The 24,341-nt window shown below is 51.8% G+C and overlaps 1 protein-coding gene across 1 annotated transcript; it reads right to left on the reverse strand.

Annotated features, from left to right (window-relative positions):
- Positions 1-17,086: 17,086 nt before the first annotated feature.
- Positions 17,087-19,376, reverse strand: GBX2 (gastrulation brain homeobox 2). The gene is made up of 2 exons (XM_006866774.1): positions 18,835-19,376; positions 17,087-17,872 (listed from the first exon to the last, which is right to left on the reverse strand). The coding sequence occupies exons 1-2, from the start codon at positions 19,343-19,345 to the stop codon at positions 17,349-17,351; spliced, it is 1,035 nt and encodes a 344-aa protein (XP_006866836.1). The 5' UTR covers positions 19,346-19,376; the 3' UTR covers positions 17,087-17,348.
- Between the last annotated feature and the right edge of the window lie 4,965 nt (positions 19,377-24,341).

Here is a 24,341-nt window from a genome sequence, read left to right on the forward strand (position 1 = left end):
GTCTATCATACTTTGGACATATTGTCAGGAGGGAACAGTCATTGGAGAAGGATGTCATTCTGGGTAAGGTGGAGGGTCAAAGAGACAGAGGAAGACCCTCAACGAGATGGATCAGCCAGTTGGCATCATTGATGGTGTCAAGTGTGGCAGTGGTAATGAGGTTGGCCCAGGATCAGACATTGTTTCATTCTGCTGTGCATGGGGTCGCTATGAGTCGGTTACGACTCGATGGCACCTGACAACAACAACAACAACAACATCACAATGTAGAAAGTAAAGGGATAATGGTGCTGCAGTGTTGTTATATCTAGATTCTGGAAAATGGACCGTAGCTTTATGGGAATTTGGAATCTGAAAAAGATGGAATTTCAGCCCAATGAGGGGGAAATTTTAATAAATGAGGGTTGGGACAATTGAGTATCCATTTCAGGGCAGGTTTATTTGGAATCTTAATCTACCATAGGAGTCCTGGTGTAGTGCTGTGGGTTAATGCGCCAGACTACAAAGCCGTTTGAACTGAAAGGTCGCTGGTTCCAGCTGCTCCTTGGAAATCCTATACAGGGTCGCTGTGGGTCGGAATCGACTCGACGGCACTTCACAGCAACAAATCTACCATATGCCAGAAGAAAAATTTCAAAAAGATAAAGACAAAATATAAACAGTTAAAATGATGAAAACATTGATGTTATTGTTAAGTGCTGTTGAGCCGGTTCCAACTCATAGTGACCCTGTATAGGTTTCCGAGGCTGTAAATCTTTGTGGGAGCAGATAGCTTCATGGTTCTCCCACAGAGCAGCTGGTGGGCTTGAACAATTGATCTTGTAGTTCATAGTCCAGTGACACTGAGCTCCCCATAAAAGCACTGCTGTTGTTGTTGTTGTTAACTGCCATCTAGTTGGGTTCAACTCATAATGACCCTGAGTAGGGTTTCCGAGGAGCAGCTGGTAAGCTTGAACTGCCAACATTGCAGTCCAGCTCATTATCCTGCAGCACCACACCAGGACTCCTTAAAAATATGAGAGATATATAAAACATTTTTATAATCCTGGATTTGAGAAGATATAAAAACCAAAGGCTTAGAAAAATGGAAAGATTTGACCATGTTGAAAACACAAGATGATTGTGCAATAAAAGGCATTGTCATTTCTTAGCCATTTCCCTTCTCAGCATTTAATTAATGATCAAGCTTAGCATCATCAATAGGAACTAAAAGGATAGACGGAAGAGTAGAACAAGGACCTACTACCACCAAGAAAGAACTGTTTGGATCCAGGGTCCCTGTGCTGGGAACCTCATAGACCCAAGGGAAGATTAATGCTAAGACACATGGAGATCTCCAGGGAACATCAGCTCCACAGATGCTAAGAGGAGACAAATAACTTACTTTAGAATTGACAAAGCGAGGACAGCTTCCCTACAGCCAGCACCCTGTTTCTGGACAGAAACTGGCCTCCTAAATGTGAGGGAATAAATTTCTGTGTGTCAAAGCCAAAGGCACAAGAAGAAAGAGTCAAATGACACAAAGAAAAAACACTGTGACACATATAGGTAGCAGAACATTTTAAAAGAGCCCTGGTCTGGAGTCTGCTAAAGTCAATGCCATCAAAAATGGAAAAGGGGCGGGGAGGGAAGGCAGGCAGGTGAGCTCTTCTAGAATTTGCTGTTGTAGTATTTGATAGGTGCTGATGGCTTGGTTCCCACTCACAGGGGCCCTATGCAAACCAGAACAAAACACTGCCCAGTCCTGTACCATCCTCACAATTTTTGCTACATTTAAGCCCATTTTTAATTTATCTTCAGTAAAAATTTACTTGTGTGTGATATTAATGCTATTGCTCAATGATTTCCACATTTCGCTGGGTCACCTCTCTTTAGAATGGGCACAGATATGGATCTCTTCCAATCAGTTGATCAGGTAGCTGTCTTCCAGATGTCCTGGCATACACGAGTGAATGCCTCCAGTGCTGCATCGGTTTGGTAAAACATTTCAATTTGCATTCCATCCATTCCCAGAGCCTTGTTCTTTGCCAGTGCCGCCAGTGTACCTGGGAGTTCTGACTTCAGTATCATTGGCTATTGATCATATGCTACCTCTTGAAATGGTTGAACACCAATTATTTATTTTTTTATATAATGCCTCTGTGTATTCCTTCTATCTTTTTTTGATGCTTTCTGCATCATTAAATATTTTGTCCATAGAATCCTTTAATGTTGCAAGCTGAGGCTTGGATTTTTTTCTTCAGTTCATTCGGCTTGAAAAATGCTGACCGTTTTCTTCTCTTTTGTTTTCTAACTCCAGGTCTTTGCACATTTCATAAGATTTTGTCTTTGTGATCTGCCTTTTCAGATATTCTGTTCAGCTATTTTACCTCATTTCTTCCATTCACTTAAGCATCTCTATGTATTTGTGCCCATTCCAAAGAGAGGTGACCCAATGGAATGCAGAAATCGTCGGACAATTTCTTTGATATCCCATGCGAGTAAAGTTTTACTAAAGATAGTACAGAAACGGCTGCAAGCATACATTGACAGCGAACTTCCAGAGGTTCAAGCCGGATTCAGAAGAGGACATGGAATGAGGGCTATCATTGCTGATATTAGATGGATCTTGGCTGAAAACAGAGAATACCAGAAAGATGTTTACCTGCACTTTGCTGACTATGCAAAGGCTTTCGATTGTATGGATCATGACAAGCTATGGACAACATTGAGAAGTATGAGTGTTCTGAAATACTTAATTGTGCTCATGAGGAACCTGTACGTGGATCAAGACTTGAACAGAACATGGGAACATTGAATAGTTTAGAATTAGGAAAGGTGTGCACCAGGGATGTATCCTTTCACCATACTTATTCAACCTGTATGCTGAACAAATAATCCAAGAAGTTGGATTATATGAAGAATGTGACATTAGGATTGGAGGAAGATTCATTAACAATCTGCAATGCACAGATGACACAATCTTGTTTGCTGAAAGTGAAGAGGATTTAAAATACTTACTGATGAAGATCAAAGACCACAGTCTTCTGTATGAATTGCATCTCAATGTAAAGAAAACAAAAATCCTCACCAATGGACCAATGAACAACATTCTTATCAATGGAGAAAGGATTGAAGTTGTCAAATACTTCATTCTTCTTGGATCAACTAGCAACACTCATGGAAGCAGCAGTCAAGAAATCAAATGACGTATTGCATTAGGAAAATCTGCTGCACAAGACCTCTTTAAAGTGTTGAAGAACAAAGATGTCAGCTTAAGGACTAAGGTGCACCTGACCCAAGCCATGGTATTTTCAATAACCTCATATGCATGCGAAAGCTGGACAGTGAATAAGGAAGACCTTAGAAGATTTGATGCATTTGAGTTATGGTGTTGGAGGAGAATATTGAAAGTGCCATGGGCTGCTAAAAGAACCAACAGATCTGTGTTGGAAGAAGTGCAGCCAGAGTGCTCCTTGGAGGCCAAGATGGCCAAAGTTCATCTCTCATACTTTAGACATATTGTCAGGAGGGACCAGTTACTAGAGAAGAATATCATGTTTGGTAAGGTGGAGGGGCAGAGAAAAAGAGGAAGACCCCCAGCAAGATGGATTGGCCAAGTGACAGCATCAATGGACTCAAGTGTGGCAACAATAGTGGGGTTGGCCCAAGATCGGGCAGTGTTTTGTTGTGCTGTGCATAAAGTCTCTCTGAGTTGGTATTGACTCGATGGCACCTAAGAATAACAACAACAATATATTCCATCTGGTGAGATCCAAGTGTATAGTTGTCTTGTATGTTGTTCACTAAAGATATTTACAATGAATAAGTCATGTGATATTCAGCATCATTTCTATCACCAAAGCTGTATTTTCCAACTACTGGCCCTTTCTTTTCGTTTCCAATCTTTGCATTCCAATCATGAGAATTGTCAATACATCTTGGCTGTGTGTTTGATCAATTTCAAACTGAAGAAGTTGGTAGAATTCTTCAATTTCATCATCACTGTCTTTAGTGCTTGGTGTATACATTTGAATAACAGTGGTATCAATGGTTTTCTTTGTAGGCATATGGATATTATCCTAGCACAGACAACATTGTATTTCAAAATTGATCTTGAATTTTTTTTCTAATGATAAATGCGATGCCATTCCACTTAAATTTGTCATTTCAGGCATGGTAAAGCAGATTCAAAATGGCTAATACCATTAGAAATTTATGCATTTCATTTTTGTCAACTTCCAATTTTCCTGGATTCATAATTTGTACATTCCATGTTCTGATTATTAATGGATGTTTACAGCTGTTTCTCCTCATTTTGAGCGGTGTCCCATCAGCAAACAGAGGTCCCGGAAGGTATACAAATGTTCATTGACTCTTCTTTTAATTTTCTGAATGCTCCTTAGAAGAAAGAATGGTTTTGGACAAGGTCTTAGTTACCTCCTGCTACTATAACAAACTGAAATGTACTCCCTCATAGTTTGGGAGGCTAGAAGCCTGAATTCAGAGTGCCTCCTCTGAGGAAAGGTCTATTGTCTCTTTTCAACATCTGTACACTCGGCACTCCTTTGAGATCTCCATGTATTCTGACATCAGTCATTTCCTGGATCTAGGAACTCCACATGAGCCCTGTTGTGGCACTATATAATAAGCACTGAACGACGAACCACAAGGTCAGTGGCTCAAACCCACCAGCCAATCTAGGAAACCCTATGTAGGTTCGCTATGAGTTAGAATTGACTCGACAGCCCACAACAACAATAAGGGGCTTCACAGTCCAGGGACCCCAGTTCTAAAGGAAGCATTCCACTCATGACTCTTCTCTTTTGGTGATAGGAAGTCCCGGTTTCTCAGCTGCCTTTATCTTTGTTAGCTGGATGGTGGTGTAGGCTACACCCCTCAGAAACTCCCTTACATTTGATCAGGTTGTGATGGGATTAAAGGTAATAGCTATTGTTGTTAAGTGCTGTTGAGTTGATTCATAGCAACTCTATATACGGTTTCTGAGGAGCAGCTTGTGGGTTTCAACTGCTGACCTTGTGGCTCACAGTCGTGCTGATCCTACAGCAACATTCCAGGAGTCCAAAAGTAGCGCAGTCCCCCTTAGATCCCCTTATTGGTTTATCACATCCTATCACATCATGGGAAACCATCACATCGTTACATAACTGCCAAACCACTGAACATGCATGATCCAGCCAAGTGAATCGATTATTGGTGATATTTTGAGGACACACAATTCCATCAATGACAGACACATTATCTGGAGGGACTAGTCCCTGGAGGAGGACATCATGCTTGGTAAAGTAGAGGGTCAACAGAAATGAGGAAGACCCTCAGTCAGATGAATTGGCATGGTGGGTGGCTACAACACTGTGCTCAAATGTATCAATAATTTGAGGATAATGCACAACTGGGCAGAGTTTCATTCTGTGAGAAATTTTCAAGAGGGTCCATCTTCAGGAATAAAGGGTGCACGAGATTGCTAGACCAGACATAGCTGTTGATTCATGCCCAGGGCTGTGTGAGCAGGATGAACTGGGGATAGTGGGGAAAGAAATCTGTTCTAGGACTAGGAACTTTCATCAGAATGCAGGCACGAAAACACTGGACACCATTCAGGCTATATTGTGGAACTGGAGGAGGGGGATGAAACTGCTTGTGGGCTGGCCATGAGGCCTGTCTGTGTTTACTGGGTTGAGCACCCGATTTTGCAGAATTGAATAAAGAAAACCTCACTCTCAGTAAAATGAATACAGATTGGATTACTGGAGCATTCGTTGGTATCGACGAGTTTCTCACAAACTCTGTTGCATGAGTCAACATCTAACAACAACTTTTGAAAATTTGCAAAAACAAAAATTTAGAAAATGTTTTTCATTGGAGCGTCCATGACAATACACAGGCGTACATGTAATTGATGAAAACCCATAATCAAATAGCCCGCCATCCTATGGGAGAATTGGACAGTCATTAGGTTGCTTCGCCTCCTACCTCAAAGACCATTATAACAGGCAGACCCCAGAAGGATTGCGGGTTCGGTTCCAGATGCCTGCTGAAAAACAGATGGAGATAAAGTGGTTCACGTCAATTGTTTGGCTTCACAATATATATAAAAGTGAGGTTGGCACTAGACTGTCTTCTGCTAAGTGTGCACCAAATAACATGATGAAAAAGATTGAAATACTGTGGTACCGTGGTAATGACCAACCAACAAACCCTGTGGGACACAGAGACCCAAGCAAGATGAGCACAGGCTACTGGGAAAATGGTGCCCATGGCCTGACTTGGTGCAGCGTTGCCACAAGCCTTCTATCTGTGAAATAGTCCACATCTGGTAAGTACAATAACACAAGGCCTGCTTGTATCCTGAATTATGAATTATGAGCTAATTGCTCAAGTGCTTTCAACAATGTTTCGAAAGATCCTTTAAGCACGTGTTGCTTTTGTTTTGCTGTTTTTTTTTTGAGCTTTATAAAAATGAAATCACTCGTTTCCACTCAGTTTTTCCAAACTTTGTCCATGAGTGTTACTGAAGTTCATTCAGGTGCACAATTCATGAATGTGAATGTTGTTGTTGTTGTTGTTGTTGTTGGTAGGTGCTGTGGAGTCAGTTCTGAACCATAGTTACCCCTTGCAAAACAGAACTTTCTAAAATAGGAATGCTGGTAAGCATTGGACATTGGGAATGAAATAAGTTCACTTTATCTCAAAAAATTAAGAGAATCATTGTTTTAATTTATGATATTAATATTTGGAAGTCCTGACGTGATGCCGTAGGATAAACAGTAGACCGCAAGGTCAATTCGAACTGCAAGGTCGGTGGTTCAAATTCAGAAGTCTCTCCTCGGAAACTCTATACAGGGTTACTAAGAGTCAGAACTGACTTGACACTTAACAACAACAACATCAATATTTGAGCACGCTGTAATTATATCCTTTCCAAGTGCTAAAATGATGATAAAACCTCGAGATGCCAACTTAAAAACGTGCAAAGGCATGCATGTTGTTGTTGGATGCCTTCGAGTTGGTTCTGACTCATAGCAACTCCGTGTATAACAGATGAAAGAGCTGTCTGGTGCCGAGGAAACACAGGTCCTCAGATCTTTAAGGACTACATAAGGGGCAAGCTGGGAGCTAGAACCCAGAGAGATTCTAGCTCATGTGCGTTGAAAGTGCACAAGAATATCCCTGGATGTACTTTAAAATTGTTTTGTCACGTTTCAAAGATACTTCCACAGACACCCTGGCTGGGATTACAGTGAACTCTCACATTCATTTCAGGAATACTGACATCTTTATGATGCCGTCCTTCCATCCTGCCCACGGCTGGTCCCCCACCACTCGACTCCCCTTTGATGTCTCTCCATAGAGCCTGGTTTACGAGGCCCTTGGGGGAAGGGGAGGCACAGGATTGAGCATCTGGGATTTCTCCCGGTGTATGTCTGGAGGAGTCTGACTCCACTGGAGGGAAAAGGGGGTTCATCTAAATAAATCATCATTTCAAGACCAAGGCAGCCCTGCCAGGAAGAAATGAAGTCAGTGAGAAATTCCCGAGAGAGTTAGCTAATTCCTCCAGATGAAGCTGTAGAGAGTCTGGGTGCTGGTGGGCAGTAGACTTCATGGGTTGGATTAATGGGAAGCTGGGGATTCCAGCCTCACCAAGGACTTGGCTAAAAGCTTCCAAATTAGAATGTGAACCCTTCTGGCATCTTAGCACTCAGGTGGCTGGGGTCGAGTCTTGTGTGAGCTAGTGTTACAATTTATTTTCATCCTTTCATGCCTTTTAAAAAAGACCCCAGTGGCTAAAGTAGGGTTCAGCAGAGTCACTCTAAAGACCCTGGGTTGGCAGGGCACACTACCACATAGATCCTGTTGTCGCTGTTGTGGAGAGCCATCAAGTTGGTTCCGGCCCATAGCGACCCTGTATAGGGTTTATGAGGAGCCACTGGTGAGCTTGAACCACCGACCTTGCAGTTCAAACAGCTTTGCCGTCCAGCACATTAGCCCACAGTGCCACACCAGGACTCCTAGTCTCCCAGAAAGACCAGGGGTGGAGGACCCAGACAGCAAGGTAAGCACAGCTTGTGCTTACTGGCTGGTCTGTAGTGAACAGTTTCACTCACCTGCATTCCACTCCTTCAGTAAGCACAAGTCAACCAGCAATCCCCTTTCCAGTGACTGTAAATTGGAAAAGGGGCTTTGATTCCGCAGGAAGGTGCTGTGGGGGGTGGGGGAGGGGAGAGAGATGCCAGTCCGACCTAGAATCAGAACCCTGGATGTGCTGAGAGAATGTAAAATGGTTCACTGCAGATGAATAGGTAAGCACAGGTGAGCCCATGCTTACCTTGCATGCTAGGTACTCGGACACTGAAACACACACACTCTGAGATGAAGAAGGGAGACCTTGAACCAGTAAAGGCTGTTTCCCACCTCTACAGAGAGGACCACGTCCCACCCAGGCAGTGAGAGAGAGCCCCTGAGGTAGAGGAAGAATTGCCTAACCTGCTGTGCCCAGGTATCCCAAGCTCTGTACCTTGAGCATCTGCCCCAGCTGTGTCCCAGCAAGAAAGCTGCTCCCCAGACCTCTGAAGCAGCCCAAGGCTCCTGGTGGGGTCGGAGTGCTGGGACAAGGAGGCAGGCACATCTGAACCATGCAGGCAAGGACCCATCTGGGAGTGGCTTGGACACAACACAGGATCTGAGCCGACCCCTTGCAGATTTAGTTCCTGGAGTCCTGGGAGAGACCCAAGTGCTCCTAGGTCAGTGCCGGCTTTCATGGGCCTCTGCCCAGGTCCCCTCTGCCTGCACCCCACTCTTGTCCATGCTGGCCAGGGATGATGGTCTTGCCAATACCAGTTTAGCTGAAACTACCAGTCATCCCTTTTGGCCAAGGACAGGTACTGCCAGGCCACCTGACTGGCACGACAACTTGGGGCATGCCTCTTGGGGACACTTTTGGTTGTCACATGACTGGAGTGCATCATCACCATTCATCAGACAGATCACAGAGAACTTCTCTGGTCCCAATACCAACTGCCCAGGTGGGGAAGCCCAGACCTGCATCCAGGTGGCACTGGGCTGCCTTGGAGATGACTCCAGAGGCAGTTAGGTGGCCATTGCCCTCTCTGGGGCCCGCATATCCCTGAGTGGCCTGCTCTTCACCACAGACCTGCCTTCTGGACGGAGAGGGTAATTAGAGAGAAGAATGAAGCTTTCCCAACTTTACAAATGTGACTTTGCAAAATGAGACAGGAAGACAAATGGGTCTGACCTATTATTCATTCAGGAATGTCCAACCAGTTCTCACTTAAAGATGGGTGATTATCCTTCTTTTCGTCAACTTTGAGCTTTCAAAATGCTTAAATATGAAAATCGCTGGGAACTGGGGGTGGGGAAGTGATTCTAGCTATGGCCCGAAAAGTGGAAAATGCAAAGCCATTTAAAAACTATTGACAACCATGATGAATAATCAAAAGTTCTAAGGCAATCACCACATGAATGCATTTTAAAGAACCTCTTGGAAAGTCCATGTGTGTCCAGGGACCACACTGAGGTCTGTCCTGGGCAAGACAGCCCACTGTCCTGCCCTTCTGGAACACCAAGTGATTAAATTTGCTGGCAGAATAGCAAAATCAACATCACAGGACTGAAGTTTTCCTCTGGTCGCCTGCCAGTCTTTAAATAATCCCACAAGGCACTTATCTAGGGAGATGGGATGAATCTGTGCAGAGGAGAAACTGGACAAATGTGAGGAATGATGCAGGCTTTTCTGAAACTAGAGCTCATCGCTTTATGTTAGTCAGAATGTCCACACACAGAAAGCTAAGAACATAACAGAGCCAGGTTCTTGCCTCTTCTGGCTACTACTCCTGAGTCTAAGGTCTCCATCCTAGCCAGCCCAATAACCTAGAACGTGTTGATAATTGAATCCAGTTCATTTAAAGGGAGACAACCTGAGTTGAGATGGTCTTTAGGGGTAGGAGCGTTCAGTAACCATCCTGGGCACTGTGGTCACATGGCTCATGTCACCAGGACTCCTGGGCAGGGGTTGAGTGAAGGACCACAATGGACACAGTTGAATGATAGCCTTAAATCTTGGCAACACACACCTGAATAGGGCAGATGGGAGAGGCCACATGGAAGGAAGTGCAAGGAGCAAGGAGCCCTGGGAGGAGGCACATTGGTGGGAGCCTTGTTTCTGGAGCCCGTTGGCTAGGTGGGTAAGGATAGGGACAGTGGCTAATGTTGATGGGATATTTGACTCAGTATTGCACCCTTGATCTGCCTCTGTCCTTCTGATGCTCCTGGGGAGACTGAGATTCCAGGAGTACCCCAAGAATGGGAGTCTAGGCATCTGAGCCCAAACTGGTATCCCTAGGTCCTCCTGGACTGCCCCTGTAGCTCCAACAGTAAGTTAAACTAAAATTTAAAAGTTGCTGTCCAGTCCAGTCCAACTCATGGTGACCCATGCATTACAGAGGGGTTTCTGAGCTGTCCTCTTTACAGAAGCAAATTGCCACGTCTTTCTTCTGCGGAGCCTCTGAGTGGGTTGGAACTGCCAACGTAGAGATGAATCCAGATCCCAAAGGGTTTGTCTCCGTGCCAAGTACACGACTTCTAGACTGTATCAGTTAGCCTCTCCTGGAACTAAGAAGCCTGGGATGTTGGTCAGGCCCTGCCCCTCACCCATCAGATGCAGGAACCAGGTAAGTGCTGTGAACTGTGTGAGAAAGACCTGGCTTTCTGCTTGCCCTCTGCTTCTGTAAAGATAACAGTCACAAAAGTCCTCCACAGCAGTGCTACTCGATACCACAGGGATCAGGGTGAATCTGGAATCAACTCTGTTGTTGTTAATTGCCGGTGAGTCAGTTCCCACCCTTGGTGACCCTGTACAGGGTTTCTGAGGAGCAGCTGGTGAACTTGAACCACCGACCTTGTGGTTCAAACCGACTTTGCAACCCAGTGCACTAACCCACAGCGCCACCCCAGGACTCCGGAATCAACTCTAAAACACCCAACATCAACAGACTGGGTGGGATTCCTCCTCTCTTGTGTTTTACACAGCTCTGGGCAGCCCACCTCCCGCACCTCCCTCCTCCTCGCCCAAGACCGACCCAATTTCAAATAATAATAATGAACTTCAGCTAGAGTTGCCGATTTCTGTGGCCTTGGCTACAACACTGCAAAGCTTTGGAGAGAGAGAGGACAAGTGTGTGCCCTCGAGCCTGCTCCATCCGCAGAAAGGGAGAGAGACTCGCCACTGCCTCCTCAGACGCTGCGAGGCACGCGTGGGCTGGGACAGGTCACTGTCGCCGTATCTCCCTGGCAGGAGCGACCTGAAGCTATGCAGTAGAACAGCCAGCAGGTCCGGAGAAGCTGGACTCCCGCTCACCCCTGCGTGCCAGGGCCTGCTGCAGCAAGGGTGGGGCCGGCCGCTCTGGGCTTCTCCCGCCGCGCTGCGGGGATTGTTATGTAGATCTGAGTCGGGCGGCTTTGGGGTCCCACGGAGCCAGGTGCGCGGGCAGAAGGCGGGCCACAGGGCGGAATGGACAGGCTTAATGGGATCAGGTCCGTGTAACCCCATTCCAATCATTGTCATTCGGACGTCCGCGGAGCCCTTTGCGTCGATCCGCGGCCACACCAGAGACGGGCCTGCATGACAAAGACTGCGAGGCCTCCAGTGGCGATAGATAAAGAGGTGACAGCTTCGGGGGCGCACGCCCGGCGGGACCGGCCTCCAAGGCTAAACTCTCCCTGAGCCTTCGGCCAAGGCCGTGCCCTCAGGCTGGGTCCCCATTTCCGGGGACAGGGTCGCCCCCGGAGAGTCGCCCTTCCCTCCCGGAACGGTACCCCAGCAGGGCCCCCGCGCAGCCGGTCTCCAGGCCCGGAACACCCGTTCTGGAGCCCCGGGCGAGAACCCCACGAAGTCGCCTTGTCTTCCAGCAGCTTCTCTCTGAACAGCTATTCGGGGCTCTCCTCTGCCCGCGCCCAGCTAGCTTGTTGCGAAACCCCGGGCGGGTCAGCTGTGGCCACGGTGTTGGGGAAAGGGGGACTGAAGTGGGCAGGAACGCCGGGGGGAGGGTGGCCTGCGGAGAAGGGAGGGGCCGGGGTCCAGAGTCGGGAGGTGGAGGGAGTCCAAAGACCATACTAAGGGGGTGACGTGGCTTGCGGGGCGGGGACAGAGACCAGGGTGGTGAAGGCTCTCTGCCGTGTAGACAGGGGATGGAGGAAGCTCAGACGCCAACCCCGGGACCGTGGACTGAGGGAGACCGAGAACACGCCACGGGGGAGAAGGGGAGAGCTCGAGGCGCGGACTGGGAGGAGAGCAAGTTTCCCGCGGTTGAAGGGAGAAACTGCGGGAGGGAGGGAGCTCTAGGCGCAGACTTGGCCTCCGCGGGCGTTCAGCTGGGCTCCGAGAAGATCCCGGCTTCGCCAGTGGGGGCGGTCGCTTAGCACTTGGGGACTCATTCAGGAGAGTGGAGGCACCTGGTCGGGGTGGACTGGACGTGAAAGGCACGGCCACACAGTTGCCACCCAGTCGCGCGCACACACACAAATCCCCGGGTACACCCCACACTCACACCGCACACCTACACACCCACATTTGCACACACCCTCACGTACACTCACACCTGCACACACGCACACACTCATACACCCACCCCACACCCTCACACCTCTACTCATTCGAGATCCAAAGCCTCGGGGAAGGAGGCCCGCAAGGACCTAATAGGCCAGAGCGAGAGATGAAACTGCTATCCCTACTGCGCCCACCGCGGGCAGGAAGGGTGACCTGCCGAGCAGCCACTGGGTCAGCGACACCTCGCCCCAAAGGCAGCGGTCCCCACGTGACTACCAGGCTTCGGAGCCTGTCCCTTCCCGGCTGTGGGGGCAGAGCTACCGGGGCGCAGCTAGGGTTAGACACTCGGGGCCCAGGGCTCCGAGGGCAGAAGTCTGTCTGGGCCTCCCACTTCTCAACTGTTCCAATAGGCAATCCATTCTGATGATGTAATTTATAATTTATGTTGTCTTCATACATATGGTGTTGCTTTTGTGGGGGGGGTTTCAGGTATTTTATTACACTGATGATGTGATTTGCATTCATGTTCGCTTACCAAGATCATATTTCTCCTGTTTACACCATAAGGACCCTAAATGAAGATTAATGTCCCTTCCCTATGCCCAGACCATTCCTCGTAAGACCCCAGGCTCTGGCTTCCCGAGACCCTGGACCTCTACCGAACCCCCCACCCCGCCTCCCGCCTCCCGATTCTGGCACTGAGCTCCGAGTCTGGCAGCGAAGTCCCCGCGCACCAGTAGACGGTTCCGCGGACTAGAACGCGTCTGGGGGCAGAAATAGGGGCGCGTACACAGGAAGCTCCTTGTTCTCCAGGCCGCAGCTAGGCGCCCCAGTCCGTGGGCCAGAAGCAAGGTTCTGAGGCCGGTTTGAGTCCAGGGCCTGGTGGAGTGCGCACGCTCCAGCTACTGACTTTGAAGGGCGCGGTCGCCTGAGTTCTGAACTAAGTGGTGACCGAGACCCTATAAGTCAGGGTGCCAGAGAGTCCTTTCTGGCTTCCGGCCCACGCAGGGAGTTTCCCAATAGGGCCAGCGTGAAACTGGACTCGGGAGAGTCCCGGAGGTGGAAAGAGCAGCCGGGAGGTCCTGCGCGAGGCTGGCCAGACACTAGCTGAAATGAATACACCAATTAAGCTGGAACAAACGGAAACAAGATGCAGCGAGCACTGACTCCGAGAGCAAGGGCGTCTGGGAATGTTGATCACGCCCGCGCCCGCGCCACACCGCACCGCACCGCACCGCGGGGAGGCGCGGGGGTGGGGGCTGGGGAGAAAGGCCGGTGAGGGGCCTGGGTAGGCCTTTCAGGCAAACGGGGGCTTGAGAAGATCTGGCGCTCCTCCACTATATCCTGTTTAGCAGAAAAGGCGTCTTCGAAAGGACCACGGGGTGGGCATGTTAAACCAAGAGAGGAAAGCTTAAGCGCATTAAGTACGCACTATTTTCTGGAAGATTCCAGCGCAGTTTGGGGTTAGGAAAAGACTGCTCAGAGGCGGCCCAGGCCACTAATGTTTTATCTGGAGGTAAAGACCCCGCAGCCCCGCCCAGTCTCCACTGGAATAGGGGGAGCAGATTGTGAATTTCAAGACCAATCTAAAGCGCGCGCCGCCCCCGGAGCTTGGAGATCTGCCTGCGGCGTTTCAAAGTCACTGGGGGGCTGGGCTCCCGGGGGAACAAGGGTTGGGGGTCGCCTTGATCTGGTAGCTGTCCTCTCGGAAGCCCTCCCCCCTCGTCTTCCTATACTGTTCGGTAGGCACCGGGTTGGGGCAGCCCCGAGTCGCCCCAGTCCCCCGCGGGGGATGCAGGTCCATCGCGTTCTCCAGCGTAATTATTTGATCCGCAGATGTAAGTGGAATTTATTGTAACAACAAATATAGTGATGTCAAAACCCAACCTTGGATTAAAGCCGGCAGCCAAAGGGGAAGTGTATTAATTTCCAACAGCATCTCAGGCCAGAGCCTATTAGAAGGAGCTATCCTTCAGCCTCCCACCCCCCCTCCCATCAGAATTAATCATTGGGAGTTAATTTGAAGCTCAGACAAGTTGCTGTTAATTTAGTGCAGGGAGGGCGAGATGGAATAAAAAGCTAAGGTGCTGGCCGAGCCTCGTGGGTCTCATTAATCAGCCAGCTGAGACGGCCTGGCTTGATTACAATTTGCAAAAAAATTCATTAGGGCCCGGGCGATTGACAATTTTTCTCTGCCTGTGATGTGACTCATTAGGCAGCCAAATGAAAGCGATGATGACGGCGATGATGACAGCGACCATCAAGCCGAGCTTGTTTATCTTCCTCCCCTCGGCCTGTCTCCCGGGCCTTGGCCTCCGAGCAGGTCTCTCGGGGGCGACCGGGCGCTCTGGGGCTGGGGGGAGGGGGAGGGGTGGCGGCGTCCTTAGAAGGCCTCGGGTGTTGGGGGTGCTGCCTCCACGGGGCTGGGGACCTCGAGGCTAAGATGGGGCAAGGAGTTTGGCCCCCATTTGGGGGAGCTTTGGTTTTTGAAGGCTGACTAGGGGTCTAGTTGGGGGGAAGGGGATGTTTTAAAGTCAAAGTTCAGCAGATCAAAGCCCGCCCCCACCCCCAATGGCTTTTGCAAAAAGTGGGTGGAGGTTGCGCCTGTTGTGGTGAGGAGCAGAACGGGATCCCTCCAGGCCCTTAAGAGAGTGGCTGGCTCTTAATACCGGGGGTGGGGGGGTGGGGGGTGTCTCTCGCGCCCCACCTGGGAGCCTGCAGCTACCTACATTCTCCAACCCACTCACCAGTTACAGACCCTCTGGGGCACATGGCTAGCCTGGGAACAGACTGGCCCAGGCGTGTGTGTGCGTTTGTGTACGGGGTGTCCCTGTGAGCCTCGGATTCCGCAGCAGCAGGGGTGTGACCTCTGGGAACCTGGCTCGATTAGATGGTGTCCTCCAGCTCGAATGGGCACGGGCAGGTGGGATGGAAGGGACGCCCCCTTCCCCCGTAGAGGGGATGGAGGCCGTAGGGACCCACTATTTGGTGTATTGTGCTCCAAAACAAGGCCTGGACCGTTTTCTGCTGCTGGAAATCCTTCGCGCGGCGGCAAACAGGGGATGCCCGTGGGGTTCCGGCGAGACCTCGGAAGCCGGTCCCTCGCCGCAGGGCTGACAGGCTGTAATCCGTGGTACAATCAGCACGGCGCCTCCTGGAACCCTTTTCCCGCTCTACCCGCCCCCCTCCTCTCCTCAGAGCCACAGCGGGCGTCCCCGGCCTATCCTCGCTCCTTTCGGAAGACCGAGGTTGCCAAAGCCCACGGTTCCCCTCCGTTCCTTCCTCAGACTGCTGGCTTGGTGGCCGCCACGACTCTGGGGATGGGATCGTCCGGGGAACCACTAGTCTGCCCACGGCATTTCGGCAGGTCTGGCTGCTCGAGTCCTGCTGCGGGGTCAGGGACAGACTTGGAAGAGGGGATTAGGAGCGACACTCGCGTGGGGACGCCGTGCCCCTCTCGAGTCCTGTTGGCCACGACGCGCCTCCAACCCCACTGCATTCCTCAGTTTCCCTCTTGGTGGGCTTGCCGGCCCAGATGCCATTGGAGTGGGCGAGGGTCCGGGTCCTGCCCTCTACGACCCAGTCTGGAGAGGAAGGTGCCTGACGCGGGAGCTCCCAGAGGCCCATTGTGCGCGCGGCCAGCCGCCGCCTCTGTGTTGGGGCCGCGGGACTCGGCTTGCAGGGGGTCTTCGCCTGCCTGAAGACAAGTCCAGCGCCTGATTTATGGACCTTTGGTCTCGCCGGCTGCCAGCAACGCTCCTTTCCGGGCCTGGGAGGACTGTAAGTAAACACGTTTTCCTGGGCTTCAGTCAGTTTCCTGATCTAGGATTTTGGGCAAAGCCACAAGTCAAGGCTCTTAGGCTCTTGCTTTTCCTCCTCCTCTGGCCAAAATTGACTGGGATTCTGGATTAGGCTGAGCCAGGGAGGTTAGATTTCTGAAGTGAAACTAGGTTTGCCTCAATTTATTGTGGCGCAATTGGAGGGCATGCCCTCCCATTTTAAGCCTAACCCGAGCTGTGTGGCTCCTGTCCAGCTAGCCTGAGGTGACTTGACTAGGGGACAACTGACCAGTTACAGATTATCTGACTCTGAACACATTTATGAGGCCCAGGGAGTCCCCCCCCCCCTTTGTTTCCTTCTCTCCTCCTTTTTATTATTCACAAGACTGAGATTGCTTATATGTCATAATTTAAAAGAAATTAAGCTACATTGAAATAAATTAAACACAACGGAGACCTGCATCAGACATGGCTCAGATAGGATACGCAACCGCAGGAAAGAAAGCCAGGGCAAACCGAACCAAAGCAAAGCAAAACATCCAGCTGCCGATAATGTTTGCTTTTCAGTCAACTCAAAAAGCCCAAACAGAAAAGCAAAAATGCATTCAAACCCCAGTGTTTGTCCTTTTGGTTCATGGTGGCTGCTATGCACATCGGGTGACCTCTTCAGTGGTTGTGATTTCTTCGGGAAATGTGAGTCGAGACTATGATTGGGATATTTGGTCCTATAACTTTCAAAATACTGCAGTCTATATAGATATCTATGTACAAAGTAGGATAGTATAATAAATATTTACTATGTCTTTCTGGTGTGGCTGTGACCCCTTTAAAAGCAGTCTTTGAAGGCTGTGCAGAGGATAGATTATTCTCAACTTGCTTGGGATGTCCACAAAGTTGGGGAGTGACTTTGAGTTTAGCTTTGGACACAGTGCGTCCACCATGGGTCCCGCCATTGCGGGGTGCCCACTTTTCTACAGTGGGTGCCAGACCCAGTCTCCCCTAGATTCTCAGGGCCGGGCTTGTTCCAGCTGCTGGTGTTGACTTCGAATAGCAAACCTGCTGACGTGGACAGGGATGGGGACAACGATCTTGGGATTCCTGGAGGGCTCCCCTGTCTTGGAGTTGGCATTGCCAGCCTTCACCCGTTTCCACTTGGCCCGGCGGTTCTGGAACCAGATTTTCACCTGCACCTCGCTGAGCTTGAGTGCGTGGGCGATCTGCGAGCGCTCGGTCAGCGAGAGATACTTCTTGCAATGAAACTCCTTCTCCAACTCCAGGAGCTGCTCGCTGGTGAAGGCAGTCCGCCGTCGCCGGTTCTTGCCGGTGGATGTGGTGCTACCAGCCGCGCCGCCGCCAGCCGGGGGCTCCTCCAGCACGTGGCCCGGTTCTTCCTCCTTGTGCGCCGCCTGACCAGGTAGATTGTCATCCGAGCTGTAGTCCAGATCGCTCTCCAAGGAGAAGCTTTCCTCCTTGCCCTTCGGGTCGTCTTCCACCTTTGACTCGTCTTTCCCTTGCCCTCTGACAGCCCCGACTGAAAGCAAAACCAAACGGCGTTTTATTACATTTCGCACACTGGCCTGCCTCCTCGTTCCCGCAGTCGCTGGACCTTTCCCTCCCTTCCGCGGATGGTCTTTCTACGGCATTAACACATTGTGGTTTCCTGGCTTTTTGAGAGAGGGGCGTGGGGCGTGAGAAAGCTCAAAGGAGAGGAGGGGACAGCAGAGGCGACGGCCCTACGCCCGGAATCATCACTCACGGGGTCGCCAGGCCTCCTCCGAGCCCTCCCAGCCTCCAGCAGGCAGCGGGAAGCAGAAGAAACCGGAGGCCCCAGAGGGCGCCCCTTTTGTCCCCGGGATGGGGGCTGGGTGAGGACTAAGGGGGAGGAGTGTCAGGATCCACCTCGTCTCTCCACAAGTGAAAATTTAGTGAAATTCAATTTCACCGCAGCCAGAGTGGGGACGAGAGGACGTAGATTCCGGACTGGGCTTTGATTTATCTTTTCTTTTTGGAGACAGTTAATGATGGTGAAAGGGAAGTTTCGCCGTCTTAGGAGAACTTCCTAGCAGACACCCCAACACACACACAGGCACCCACACGTAGACGCACAACATCCCGAGAACCCGGTTTTTCCCGGACGAGCAGCGAGCCCAGTGAAGGATCCAATGGGTCTGCGCGCCCCAGGGCCGGAGCCCGGTCTAGGCGCGCAACCCAACCTGCCTCCCTCATCCAGGCGGAAACCTACCCGGGACCCCAGGTCACAGTGGGGGCGGGGGACGGAGGCTTCAGGGGCGGGACGAGACCAAACGCGATGGCAGACGGATAATCGCCCACGCAGCAGCTGGCGGGGGCGCTAAGCGCCCCCCGGGGAGCCCGCTGGCGGCATGGACTCGTCGCCCCGGGAGGCCTTGCGGTGCTCCTCTGGGGGCGGGGGGCGCGGCCTCGCCCCTCGCCCCGCGGGGTCCCACTGCCCCAGCGCGCGCGCCGCCGACTCACCGAGGGACGCCTGCACCGCCTCAGCCGCGGAGAAGGCGAGCAGCGAGCCCTCCTTGGCCAGGAAGCTCTTGCCGTCCTCGGCCTCGGCTTGCAGCGCCTCCGCCTTGTCGAAGTTGCCCGCGCTGGGCAGCTGTTGAGGCGCGAACTTGCGGCCGGCCGCCGTCTCCTGGTGTTGGGGCGCGGCGGAGAAGCCACCGGGCAGCGTGGCCATAAGCGTGGAGGTGAGCGCCATGCCCTGGGCCAGGCTGGAGCAGAAGCCGGTGGGCAGGCTGGGGATCTGGTGGTGCGGGTGCGCGGGCGGCAGCGCGGCCTGGGGCAGCGCGGGCGGCGGCGGCGGCGGCGGCGGCAGCACCACCGGCCGGTAGGGCATGAACATGGGGTAGCCGGTGTAGACGAAGTGGCCGGGGCTAGGCTGTGGCGGGCTGCCGATCAGAGAGTCGATGCTGAAGGCGGTGCTGCTCCCCAGCGGGCGCTGCATCATCCTTAGCGATGGCGGGAGCGCTGCGCTCATAGACGCGCTCGGGAGAGGCCGGCGAGCGGCGACAGGTTCCCTCGCTGCGCCACCCGGAGCCCCGCGGGGGCCGGGAGAGCAGGCGCCGCCGGCCGTCAGTGCAGAGCGCGCCGCATACCCGGGGACGTAGGGAGGCCGTGCGCCCGCCCGGAGAGCGCCCGGGCCCGCGCGCCGCCACTGGGCCCTTGCCCCGGCTAGCTGCCGTCTGGGCGTCCGGGCGTCAGTCGGCCGGTCAGTACGGGCACCGGTACCTCGGCGGGCCGCTAGGAGCGCGGAGCCGGCGCTCTGGTCTCCGAGGGCGCCGCCAGCACCTTTAAATCGCGCTCCTCTTTCTCATTCACATTTCGCTTGCTGCCCGGCCGGGCTCGACTCACGTGGGGCAGGGCGCCACCTTCCATTGGCTGCGCCGCGCGCGGGGGCGGGGTTCCAATCGGGCCCGCCCCTCCGCCGAGCCGACAGCTGGCGGGTGCGAGCGCCCAGGGCCGAGAGCGCGGACCGGAGGCGGCACTGAGCGGGGACCCGCGGCGCCAACTTCAGAGGGTCTGGGCGCATCCGGGCTCCGCCTCGCCGGAGTCGTCCCAGGGCCTCTCGGGGCTCGCATGTCGCTTCCTTCATTGTCCCTTTGCTAAGAACCAACTGCCCGCGATCTCTCGCTGCTGGGCACTCTGAGGCTGAGCCGGGTGTCCGGCGAGGCTCCTAAGTTGGGGCGCAGCATCCCTTCCTCCAGATGTATTCCTTCCTCCCCCTCGGGCGCCCTCCGCCGCCGGGAACCCTCCACGCTGCGCCTCCACTCTGTGACAGGCAGCGAGAGGAAGCTGCTCCCTTCCTGCGGAGCCCTGCCCGCCCAAGAGCGAACCCTTCTCCCATTTTTCATACCATCCTTAATCACCGTACCTATTCACACACTTTGCCTGCGCGCACCAAAATACCAGCCACGATAATTATGATAATAAAGCGGGTCTTTTATCTGCTCCATCCTCCGGGAGGCGGAGTGGGGGGGGGGGGGGAGTGGACCGTGCCCCTAGATTGTTGAACAGGAGATTATTCTGATGAAAGCTTTATGATGTTTGCTCAAATAAAAGCTGCGTTTTGTAAATAGGCGCTAATTAAGCACGTTGCGAACGGAAGGAGCTCTCACCCCGCGCGGGTCTCCAACGCGAAGACTTGAGGGCTTGTGGGTCCCCTTGGCCGACTGCAGGATGGATGAAGAAATTGCACGTGTCTCGACAATGGTAAAGACCCGAAATTTGGGATCAAGGGAATTTTGAGGGGGGTAAGGGTGCACTCATTCCCTCCCCCGTATGGTAATACCAAAGTTCCCACTTTTATGTTTCCTTTCAAAATGGAATCCTTTGGTGGCGAGGACAGACAGTGCGCCAGGCGCCAGCGCGCGCCAGGCGTCCACGCGCCTCCGGGGCCTGCGCTCCAACTTCCCGGGTCTCGGTATCCACCGGGAACCGGCGACAACCCCGGCCCCGGAGGGCGAGAGAAGGGCATTGTTACATCGGTCATTAAAAATCAGAGCACGCTGAGGCGCTAGTGGTTGGGGAGTTGGCCCATCTTGGCCGTGTGGTATGTATCACTTACAAGCACATTTAATTGGGAGATAAAGATAAATCGATCTTTATGAATTTATCGACCTGCTTCTTTGAAGCTCTTCTTGCTTGCTCTTCCTCTTTTTCCCTGCCTCCAACCCCAAGACTCCCCCAGGGGACGTCTTAATCCCTGAAGACTTGCACATTCAGGAACCTGACTGGGGACCCAGTACCCACTTAGGAGGCCCTGGAGGACAGACGGGAAGCTGCACCCTCGGCGCCCCGGGGCGCTGAGAAAACTCGCTGGCCCCGCCGCGTGCAGTCCTCCTCTCGCCTCCGCCCCCTCCGTAGCACCCGGACAAAGACGTCTCGGGCGGGCTCCCCCTCTCCAGGCCGCAGAAATAGATGGCTCCAGCGGCGGCAGACTCTTTGAAAGGAATTCATTAGGGCGCCGCCGCTCTCCCTTCACGTCTAGACCCGAGGTGGTTCGGGTTGTGCGAGGGAACAGGAAATTTCTTTAGCGATCCGCGGGGGAGAAGGTGTCTGTGGAGTTCCCAAGCTCTTCCCTCTTTCTCCAGTCTCCCAAAAGAAGGGGAAAAAAAGAAAAATCGAAGGCCGGGGCAAAAGACTGATTTCTTTATAAGCATGATAAAGACTTCCTCAAATTTAAGAGATAGTTACCCAGTCTTTGCTATCATTACTTTGCTTGTTTGTTGTTGTTGTTGTTTTAATACTTAAGAAAAAAATGCTCCAATCCTCGCTTGATTTACGTTGCTCCAGCCGGATTTCTTCGAAGCTTGCCATTGGCACGTCTGTGTGAGCTGTAACTCATTTTACCTACACGGGTTTGCCATTTCGCCGCAAAAATATTGTTCTAGGAACTTCCGTCTCCAGATTATCCTTCGACAAAAAGGCTTCTTTGATTATTTAGGTGATCTTGGTACATTTAAAGTTCAGCACAAGATGTAGGTCCGTTGAATTATAGCAACACTAGAAATAATGTGATAGCATATTATTTGCATCCATAAATTGCTGTAGAAAGTATATAATGCTAATCTACTTTTATTAGTGAGTTCAGAGAATTCTCATCAATATGAATTTTATTTACTAGTGCCTTTTCGCCAATGCAATGCAGTAATATTTTCTCATCTAATGCTTAATTGCTTAGAAAACGACTCTTAGTATCATAAAAGGATCCGTGTGTTTCGGTGTGATTAAAAAGATTCATTCGATACCCCCGCTACCTGCAAAGCGTTTTGAGCGTGGGGACTGCGGATAATAAAAACCTTTAGAGTTTTTTCTCGGCTCCTCAGCGAGATTTATGGGCAACTAGCTACAGGACATGGCTTATTATTCATCCTGTGGATTTCCCACCTGCTCAGCGTCAAACTGCAAAGCCCTTGTTGCCTCATCTGGGCCCAGACTGCGCGGGAAAACCTTGCGCACAGATCTTTGCAACTTTTCTGAGAGAGTCCCATCCCTCTCCACCCCAATTAGGAAAAGTGAGGGAGACTCCCAAAGGGGGGAGATGGATCCCCCAACTCCACTTTTTTTTTTCTTCCGTCTCCCTCTGGGATGAAGTTGGCACCGCTCAGGGCTGGTGTCCGGATCCTATTAAGTATCATTTAAAACCCGCGACGTCAGTAAAATGAGGGTAATTAAGTTGTCTCCCCGCTTGGGGCTGGCCCAGGCGCGTTCGCAGGCAGGTGTAGGAAAGCCGAGTGTAAAATGTAAAGTGCACACAGAGAGGCATGTCGTGGGCAAACTTGCGCTTTGGCTGCGGACTTCATACAAGAGGAGGAAGTCCAGCGAACCGCGCTCTTGGAGGTCGCCTTCCTGGTCCAGCCCGCGAGTGGTTGTGGAGACAGGAGCGGCCGTGGGCGCCCCAGATCTCTGTGGGCACCGAGAAACTAGAGTCCTCGCGCGCCCGGCGCCCACTCTCAGGCGACCAGCTGGTTTCTCGGGCAACCGACTTGTGTTTATTTGTGGGGTTTTTGAGTGGCCCGATCGCTCGGCCATTGCCGCTGCGCTTGCTCCTGGCAATAGTTGGGAAATAGCTTGGGATGGGTTTTATTTATGGAAGGGCAATTGAGATTCACACCCAGCTAACCCAGAACAGTCCCTCCCGAACCCAAGATGCGTTTACAAAGGGGTACTTGTGTAAAATTCCCCATCAGACACACCAATTTGCAAGTAGCAGAAAAGCATTGAAGCCTCATCTTTTTAAACTATTTTATTCAGCCTCTTTTTTTTTTTTTTTTTTTAAATCTGAAAGCCCCAAATAGACTGCATGTGGTTCTAACTGAAGTCAGCCCTTGGCCGGCTTTGAAATAGCTGCTGCAATTATGTAAAAGAGCTATTCTCCGACAGGACGGAATTAAAAGGGATCTCGCCCGCTTTCCTTTCATTGCAAACCTCTCATGTTTGGCTTTTCAAAGCGCTTCCAACACGTTGTCTTTCTCTAGGACAAAAGGCCGAACAAAAAAAGTCCCCAAACTTGTAAATTGAACGTCAAGGGAACTTTAAACAATTTAAAGCCCATAAATAATGATAAAGAGAACTGGCAAAAAAAGGCAAACCCATTCAATTAATAGAATTTCCCAAGCAAAGATCAAGTGGTTTCTGAAATGAGAGTCGTTGGTCCCTTTCTTCTGCTCCTTGGTCAGGCGGAAAGCTCCGACAAGCGGCTTTGTAGAGCGCCTGGAAGGAGAAACACGTTGCGGGACTCTGTGTGCGCGCGACATTCTTATGGAGAAAGTTTTGCTTTTTCATCCCCCTCCACCTTAAAGTCACAGAAATAAAACAAATTGCAAACCTAGAACGTGAAGGGGAGGAGCCTTCTTTTTTTTTGGGGGGGGGGTGTCTTTCCCCTGAGGGGGTGGGGATTGAGAACTTCTCCCCAGGCCCCAATGCCAGGAAACGTGATCCTTCACACCTGCGCCGCTCTCCTACTGCGCGCAGGGGCAAGGAGCCCTAAGTAGGGTTTGTGGTTCAGGGGTGTCCAGCACGACCCTAGAACTCTGAAATTTGGGGATAGATGCCCGGACTAAGCACTCAGATGCCAGCTGCTAGCTTTAATGCGGGAGGGTCGACTCCCGGGTTTGGATGGGGAACAGACGTCCGAGGGAACGGGACGGGCGTCCTGGTTCCGTTTTGGAACACCCTTAACACAGGGGATGGAGGCTGGTGGTAGTGAGGAGCTCTGGGACACCGTGGGGAATGACCTTCCTGACACTTTCGCTCTCAGAGTCCTGCGTCCTCCCCGCAGCTCTCTTGGCGCACCCAGACCTGGCTAGGGCGTCCTTGAGGGTCTGACAGTATGCCGTCCCCCCAAGGTTCCGGATTGGGAAGAGGCAGCCGGTAGGAGGCCGTGTCAGGGCCAGGGGTGGGGGAGCCAGGGCCGGAGGGCTGCGGAGACCTGGGAAGGGGTGAAGGGTGGCTCGAGCCTGGCGTTCACTGCC

The sequence above is a fragment of the Chrysochloris asiatica genome, unplaced genomic scaffold, assembly GCF_000296735.1.
Source record: "Chrysochloris asiatica unplaced genomic scaffold, ChrAsi1.0 scaffold00096, whole genome shotgun sequence".
Classification (NCBI taxonomy): Eukaryota; Metazoa; Chordata; class Mammalia; order Afrosoricida; family Chrysochloridae; genus Chrysochloris; species Chrysochloris asiatica.